The 9479-nt window shown below is 33.7% G+C and overlaps 1 protein-coding gene across 1 annotated transcript; it reads left to right on the top strand.

Moving 5' to 3' along the window:
- The first annotated feature begins 6945 nt into the window (after positions 1-6945).
- On the top strand, positions 6946-8553 carry LOC134248830 (uncharacterized). Its single transcript, XM_062731206.1, has one exon. The coding sequence runs from the start codon at positions 6946-6948 to the stop codon at positions 8551-8553; it is 1608 nt and encodes a 535-aa protein (XP_062587190.1).
- Positions 8554-9479: the final 926 nt, after the last annotated feature.

Below are 9479 nucleotides of genomic sequence, written 5' to 3' on the forward strand. Positions count from 1 at the left end.
AAGGATATCATTCGCTGTCAACTTCGTCCAAACCCTGTAGCACATCACTGTGATCTTTGTCATGTAGACCTCTGTCCTTCCTGTATACCAAAACATATGGCAAACAAATCTTTGGAGCATGAAGTTGTTGGATACACTTCTAGGAAAAAATACTCTTTTGTTCTGCCACTTTCTTCAATACATAAGAATTACCGGTGCGAGACATACTGCTTAGATTGTAGTATATTAATATGTATTCAGTATGTGATGGGGTTGCACAAAAACATGAATTTACTGATATCAGTGATATTTTACAAGAATAAAATAATACAATTATGGACTCTTATGGTGTTGAATATGATTTGTTATTCATCAGAAAAATATCCATATTGACCGAGGCGAAACTCAAGAAGTGTCCATAATTGTCTTATTATATAGTCGGAATATGAATAAATAAGACATTGAAGGCTGAATGACGACACCATTTTCATTTGCGAACAGTCGTTGAGAAATTAAAGAATGCCCAGATTACAGTTTGTCACCTCCGTGATTTCCTTTCCCAGTTTCGCTATGTGTAAGACGTCCAATTGTTTAGAAATAATCCTGAAATGGGTTTGTATGACATTTTCCTGCTCAAATGCATAGCTTGCTGCGGCCGTTGCAATTATTCTTTACAAAGCTGTTTGAGGTATTGATTGTGACGTCATAATGCAGCTGCACGTGCAATGACCCTCCGGTAAATATGGCCTCAAATCCAGTGAATATGTAATGTTATGAACTGTTTGCGCTTGTATAGATTATTATATAGAGAATATAAATAAACTATACAATAATAATTAATATTAATTCTTACACAGAAAACCTTGAAAAAAACAATTGTTTCACGATTCAGAAACATAAACCGAGGTACAACAACTGCTGAGTTTGACAAAGTTCACTCCGCCATTAAGGAACAAGAAGATAAAATCTGCAAAGCTGTACCTAAAAAAGGCATTCAGCTCACAGACGAAGTAAGCAGTCGAAAGAAAGAAGTTATGAGAAAGAACACAAAAAGAGTATATAGCAGAAAAAGCTGAAAAAGAGGTCATTCAAATTGTTAAAGAAAATAGATATATTCTAAAAGATAATGATACCACAGCCATGCTTAAGTATCAATCAGGGAATGAGTATTTCCAAAAAAGCCTACAATTACCAAGATTTCCTTGTCCAAAGTCACTCCCTGATATTATTAAAGAAAATCAAAATGCAGAAATATTTGGTTTGATTCAGACTAGGGATAAACAGCAGAAAAAGCCTGGAATGGAGAAAATAATGGATGAACCCAGGGTACTAGATACCATACAAAGTCTTTTTGGAGGTTGGAAAGCGCTGTGGATAATACAGAGTGTGGGGAGAGATAAGATTTTGGTCTGTGGAGATGACAAAACACTCCGTCAGATAGATAGGGCTGGATCCGTTCTAAAAACAATTCATACAAATTCTGGGGACGGGGCATTATCAATTATTTTCAACAGGAACCAGTATTTGCTTCAGCCGAGACCTATGATGAAGATATACATATTTTTACCAAATATAACGTCAATGTTTTGTTAAGCACACCTGACTGGTATTCTGTTGGACTACATTATACAGTAAATAGAGATCTAACATCAAAAGCCCTTTCGACAAAAGAATGAATAGTGTATCCGAAAATGATGAAGAAATAAGTGAGCATTGTAAATGTTTACTGTCAGGACAATGGAACGGTTGTCAATTAAAGAAATACCTATGTATTTATTGAAGTTATCATAACAATCATTATCAATCGGACACGTGTTTATCTAGTGTATATGAAGAGTGCCGGTCTGATTGGTTAAAGTATTTATGGAAAACCTGTTCTACAGGCATTCTTTTAAAGAACGCAAACTTTAGCGTGTGTAAGATTTAAATGTGATCCGAAGGCTCTTTCTCAGTGCAGTCAGGCATTGCCCCGCCCAACCATCCTCACAAGCATCATGTTTGCTTTATTAATGGATGAGTTGTCAAGGAGGAAAGTTGGAAATGTATATTTTGTTTATAATATTAAACTGCACTAACGAGAGCACTTCTGTACCTACCTATATATGTGTTGTTATTTATTTTATAAACAATTTATGTTCGTTTGAGTGGAAACGAATAAGAACATAAACCTGTAAGCCATGAACTTTGTGCAGATGGCCAGGCAATTTTTTCATGGTACCAGGATTGTCATTCCAAGATGTTTACGACAAAGGATTTTGGAATTAATTCACAAAGGACATCCAAAAATCGTAGTTATGAAACGAAATCTGCGTTCAAAAGTGTTCTGATCTGGAGGGACACAGAGTTGGAAAAGACTTGTCAACGTTTTTATGGTTACCAATTCGTCATTACACCATCTTAACCTGAACCGATGACTAGAACTCAACTACCAAGTGTGCACTGGGAAAATCTTGCTTAATACTTTCTTTTTGAGTTCATCAGTGAAATCCTCATTCTTCTTTTCTTTTAGAACCTTCTTGTCATGTTTCTGCTGCACTCAGGACAAAACTCGCTCATGTTCAACTCTAACTCCATTGAGACGGTCTGATGCCCCCATCTCAGCAAGCTGTTGGTTCAAACTCTATTTTGGGAATACAGCTATCTACAGGCTTTTTACTTCCTGGAATGATATCTTGATAAAAGTAAATGTGAATCAAGGGATTTTCTACCTGGTCACTAGTAAAACAAATATTGGATTTATTACTAATGATTATTCTTTTAATTAAAGTCATCTCTTTTAACGTTTATGCTCTTATAAGGTGCTCTTCATTAAGGCTTTTAATGCTTCAAATCATAACTTTTTTTCACTTTTTGTGCAGGACCACGTTTTTACTAGAGAATAAAGCCTCTTTGTTCATTTTCTTTGTTGGGGGTCTAAATTGCAGGATTTAAAATCTATTCATTATTTTATAATGCAAACAAATATTAATGTTTTTACATGAACTGTATACATACGTTATCTATGATCAGTTTTTAAGCACAACTGATCTGTGTGACTCATTACTGCTTCTTTATTTATCTGCATACGATTTGTGATGAATCAGTTCTGATTATTGGATTAAACAAAGCCTGGGGTATCAAGCTGTACATTAAAAAAAAAAGCCATTACGCTAGCATGAAAAGAAAGTAAACAATTAACTGGTTTTTATTTGGCAGAAAATAGTGAGTATGTCTTTGAATATTTTTCTTATAAGATCAATAATACTGATTATTGAAACTCAAAATACTATTTGGTTTATACATTTCTTTTATATTCGAATGCCTTAACACGAAGACTCATTGAGGTCAAATTTTCAGAAATTGACTTTTTGGTGAATTTTGATAGCCGGACTCTTTCGGAATGCCACTATATTAAATTTTGAAAATATCTCACCTTCTCAGTATTTTATAAGCATTTTAGTAAGGCGAGCCAAAATAACTTTGAAGTTACTCACCGAAAACGCAATGATTTAGCCTGCGTCTAATTCAGTTCTAAAAAAAATCTTAAAATTACATTGAACCTCAATTGTTTTGAGGATAGCAAATTCGGGAAAATGTATAATTTCTTTCTTTCAAAAGACCTGTATTTAGCTGTTCCTGAGAGATTTCATATCAATTTAGAGCAGATATATAGCTAGTAATTTCGTTAAGGTGTTGTGATTCAAGAAAAATCAAGGAACGTTTTATTATGTATTCAGTAGGCAAAATAATACTTGTTTAAATTCATACAAATCAGTTTTATATAACATAATACAGCTCAATTAATAATATATATAAAGCACTTGTAACATTTAAACATTAAGGGGGGAGAGAGAGAGAGAGAGAGACAGACAGACAGACAGACAGACCAGAATCTGTTATGAGTCAGCATTCAGTCACAAACACACACAAGCGTAACTTTATTACCTGTAACTGTGACAATAAAAAAAAAGCCACCATTTTTTTTCTGTTTCACCGAAAAAATCAAACGAGAGAAAAAAATCAGATAGGCCAGGATATATCAATTTGTTTTTTAAAACGTTTATTCCGTTTATAAAAATAAATGAATTATAAAAATAAGTCCACTACTTCAATGCAAGCTAATTTTTTATCTTACTTTTTGAATATTTATTTAAAAAATTTAAAGCACTAAGTTTCCATTGTTCATACATTGTATAATTTGTTTTCTTTGTCTATCTTATATATGGCGTAGAAAGAAAATAAAGAGGCAAATAATACTGTCAAAGGATTCTCTTATATGTAGTTTATATACTGTGTCTACGTTGAATTTTTTTTTTAAAATTTACTAGTCTTTTTTAAGTAAAGCACAATTAAAATCGGTTACAAATACTCGTATTTCTGAAATTTAATTTTTCTAATTTTAAAGTACCCCTACCCTGTTTTAATTGCGCACAGCATTTGTATATTTCTTACAAGGAACGTTGGTATGATATAAAAAAATGGGTGTAGATCTATTGTACAGTTTATAAAAGAAATGGGCAATTGTACTGTCCTTGTCGTTATTTAATATGTGCACATTAAACGGTGTTTGGCTTTTCTGGCGAAATTACTATTCCATTCCAAGTTTAACGAAATTTAATTGAAAGTGAATGAATTTATAAGGTCTAAGGTTTAATGTTAATGATTTTAAACGATTTAATAACTATCGGAGATACCCATAAACACGTGTTTACTATGTTTTCCTGTATTTGTGAAACTGTATATTTTTAAAAGATGTCGCTATTTCTTACATTCGCCAGAAATTCGTACGTATTTTAGCTTAATCTACGGTGTGTTTATTTTTCATCTGGTTTATATATATTCTCATTCAAAATATATCACTGTCGATGTAATATCGTTAATATCTTCAACATTGGGTATTATGCTTTGGGAAGTCTACGATAGCTGTATTTAATTTCTAAACATATCGCAGTTCAGTTTCGAGTAGGATTCCATTAATCCGAACAATTTAAGAAAAATGAAATATAAGTAATTTTTAACACATACTTCTTTTAATTGAAATTATTTGATCATTTCAAATTGGTTTTTGAAACAAAAATTATTTCTTGCATATTTTCGGGGCTTCCCAATCCTCCTTTTTTTTAGCATATTCTCTTACTGTTAATTTAGGATAGAGTTATTTATTGTTGTTGTAGAAGGTTTTTATCTCCAACGTAACCAGTAGCTATATCCAATCAATATGATCAAAGAGGGGCTATTTTTTTAGCTTGAACTTTAACCTGTTGTCTTTTTATTCGGAGATTTTTTTGACTTGTCTGCTGATCTCCTACACTTTTTTACACAGATTTAAAAAATCGACAGTTCATCGTGGACTGGCTATCGGAGTACATTATTTTGATTACTAAGGATTGAAATTAAAATGACTATATAAACATTTTAAATTATGATATATGTTTTTTTCAGAAAAAAAGCTATATACTGCTATTTAAATAGATCTCTTGCTCGCGCTTTCTCTCTTTTTCTGAAAAAGATATACATATGTATGGAATATACCTTTTAAGTAATATGAAGACTTCTTAACATCAATCAAATATAAATATGCATTTGTAAATTGCTCTGAAAAAACATACACAGCAAATTCAATTTAGTCAGGTAAAGACATTGATTTAATTGCTGTTCCTAAGTCGTGTATATCAGCATCAATTTGAATTCTTCAACATAATTATGTATACATTTACGTTGTAAATAGTTATAATATTATAATGTCTTATGTAAAAAATGTCCGCATCAAATACACATAGAATTTTTTTCATACTTTGAAATCTAATTTTAGTTCTTGTTCATTAAAACGCAGTCAACAAAAGTTTCAGGTCTTAGTGCTTACAAAACGGCGACTTTGACGTCGTTTTCTGATCATTGTGACGTCAAAAGATAAGAGCCCTTTTTTGTAACGGCAGTCGATTTTGTTTTTATAGTCCATGTATCAAGTGTATTATTTAAGGAATGTTTTTAAGTTTTGTGTGAGTTATTGGTGTGTGAATCACACAGACTTGTCACGTAAGCATATTTCATGAAGCGTGTCCACAGTGTATTAATGCAAGTGCACATTATGACGTCATATGATGACGTCATTGTTCTCTCCAATTCAAGGTAATAAAACACATCAACAAAACAACGGCGACGTATCCTATTTAATTTAAAATAAAAAATGTATAACATTAAGGAAAATATTCTTAAAATTAAAAAAATTGCTGCACATATCCTATGTATTTTCTCAATCGATAAAAATTTTAGGAAACCTACACTGGACTGTGTATTTTTACCCTGTTTAAACTTAAAACTGCACGAATCGTAACTAAACAATTGCAGTTTCGAAATTGGTGCACCAATATCTTAAATACTTGGGATATTCTGCGTCCTTTTATACCTTGGTTCTGTAAAACAAAGCAAGGTATGCCCTTGCGCCGAAGCGATTTTGTTGATGTTTCTTATAAATTTGTAGAGATCGATGTCGTCATAATATGACGTCATATTGATACTGATTTTCACATTTTGTGGGTACCAAGAATGTATTTAGAAAACATGTTTTAACTTTTTCTGTGCGGTAGGTAGAGCAATTATGGAATTCAATTAGATATTTTGCATAGAAACATCCATATGTAGTCTTAATTCTATTGCGTTGAATCTGATGTTAGTTCATCATTAAATAACCCCAGTAGGGTACCCTCTTCATGGACAGTAGCTATGATGAGTAATAAAACAATTAAATCAAAAAATAACAAAAATCCTTTGTTCACTAATGAACCGCGGGAATACCACTGCTGCTTTAAATTAACACGTCATCACTGAAGCCAACATAAAAGCGCACTGAGGCCAGATACACTAGCGCTATTTCATGTTGTTCTGTAATGAACTGGACAGTGATGAAGTAGAATTATTAGTGAAATTCGATTAATATCTTATTACAAGGTAAATATGATTTTAATTTAATTCTAGTTTACAATAGATATGGCTACCTCTCAGGGACAGGACATCATTTGCTGCCAGTTGTGTTCCAACCCTGTAGAACACCACTGCAATCTCTGTCGTGTTGACCTCTGCCTCACGTGTATACCAAAACATATGCCGGACAAATCAAGGGAACATGAAATTGTTGGATACGCTTCTAGAAAACAAGATTCTTTTTCTCTAGCACTATGTAACACACACAAGAATAACAGGTGTGAGACTTACTGCCTAGATTGTAATATACCAATATGTATTCAATGTCTGATAGGTTTGCACAAAAAACATGAATTTACCGATATCAATGACATTCTCCAAGAATATAAACAGCAAATTATAGCTGACACAAAAGAACTTGAAAATACGGTTCTTCCAAAATACAGAAACATAAACCTGAGTACAGCCTCCAGAAGGTTTGATAAAGTTGTGTCTGCCGTAAAAGAACAAGAAGAGAAAATCTGGAAAGCTGTACATGAAATAAGCATTCAACTCACAGATGAAGTAGCTATGCAGAAAAAAGAAGCTATAAGTAAATACAAAGAGAACCAGTCTTTGGCTGAAAAGGAAGTCAATCAAATTGTCAAAGAGAATAAACATATCATCAGAAGTAATGATGCATCAGCCATAATACGCTATCAAACAAGGAATGAGGATTTCCGAAAAGACCCAGAATTACCAAGGTTGTCTTGTTTAAAGTTACTACCTGGTATTATTAAAAAAGACCAGATTGTGTCCATGTTCGGTTTTCTTCAGACAGAAGAAGACTTTAATAAGCCTGGGATGCTGAAAATGATGGATGAACCTTTGATATTTAGAACAATACAAAGTCCTTTTGGAGGTTGGCGTAGACTATGGCGAGTTCAGTGTGTCGGGAGTGAAAGTATCTTGATCAGTGGAGGTGACAGCACAATTAAACAAATAGACAGGACTGGATCGATTTTAAAAACAATTCAAACAAATGATAATGTGTGGGCACTAACAATTAATTCACAACAGGATCCAATATTTTCAACCATGCATTTTAAAAGAACAGACATATACCAATACAATGAGGGAATAGTTAAGGTATTACTTGGCATACGTGACTGGTTTCCTGTTGGTCTATGGTATTCAGGGAACGGAAATTTGCTGGTCAGTATGCGCTCTATGGACACGACACAGAGTAGGGTGGTGAGATACTCGGGGATAAAAGAGAAACAGAAGATCCAGTTTGACAGAGATGGACAACCTCTGTTTTCTACTGGTGTGGAGAAAACAGTAATTCTACTGACTGAGAATGGAAATGGAGATATTTGTGCTGCTGACTGTTATGGGAAGATGGTTGTTGTGGTGGATTCTTCTGGGCCACTAAGATTCAAGTACACAGGCATTCTCTCCAACCAATCAAAGTACAGAGAATTTTCACCTTCTCACATTGCCACTGATGTCTGTACACAAATACTGATAAGTGACAAAAGTAACAACATTGTCCACATTATAGACAGTGATGGTAACTTTGTCCGTTATATAAAACAACCATGTGACGGAGGACTGAGTATTGATACAGATCACAATCTTTTTATTGGAGACAAAGATACTGGAAAAATTCAAGTTATCAAATATTTAGAATGATAAAGTTATGATGTTCCTCCGAAAAGTAAATGGCTTCATCCACATTGATGACATCATTGATTAAAAAAAAACATAACACTGAATCTCGTGTATTTTCCTGTTTCCTATGATTGTACACAGCTTTACGTGGTTGGGGAAAATATCTACAATCCAAGTCAAGTATAAAGAATCATGCAGAGATTCAGAAATTCTAGTTCCACAGCCAGCATCTTTGTTTGTTTTGTATGCATGCAATTATCATTATATAACATGTACATGATCTAAAGTGTTTTAGGTTTTCTCAAAATCTTTATGAGGAAATAACAGATGAAAAGTCTTTGCCACAAGTTACAAACAAGTACAATTTAAAATCCCATGTAACAACTTAAAGAAATAGTTTAAACTTCATGATCAATGTTATAATTGCAAGTACTCAAAGAAAAGCCTTCTCATCGAATAGAAAACAGAAACCAAATGAATACAAAGTGAACTTTGGGGCAAATCTGAATTCAGCTGCCAAACCTTCAGTAAGATTGATTGATTGTTTGCTGATTAACGTTCATGTCGAGAATTTTCACTCATATGGAGATACCACTTCTTCCCTGTAGAGGGCTACGAATTCTGACCTTTACTCGGCACGAAATGCCATTGAAGAGTGTTGGATCTTTTTCGTGGTTGCATGTACTGCAGCACGGGACCTTGGTTAATTATGTCTCTTCTTAAGGATCGGTCTCGATCCACTGCGGTCTTCTTACTTTCGTAAGGATCGAATATTTACTCCGTAACTCTAGAGCAAACGCTGAAACTACTGTATCACGCGGGCGAACCCTTCAGGAGGAAAAGTCGACCCGAATTCTTTGATTCATTTATTTCTCACCTCCTCCTTCCACCTTTGTAGGGCCTCCACTCATTTTCTACATACCCCCTCTTTCCCCTTTGTAGAACCT

This window comes from Saccostrea cucullata, unplaced genomic scaffold (genome assembly GCF_032062105.1).
Source record: "Saccostrea cucullata isolate Sc308-1 unplaced genomic scaffold, CSIRO_AGI_Scuc_v1 ctg1511, whole genome shotgun sequence".
Classification (NCBI taxonomy): domain Eukaryota; kingdom Metazoa; phylum Mollusca; class Bivalvia; order Ostreida; family Ostreidae; genus Saccostrea; species Saccostrea cuccullata.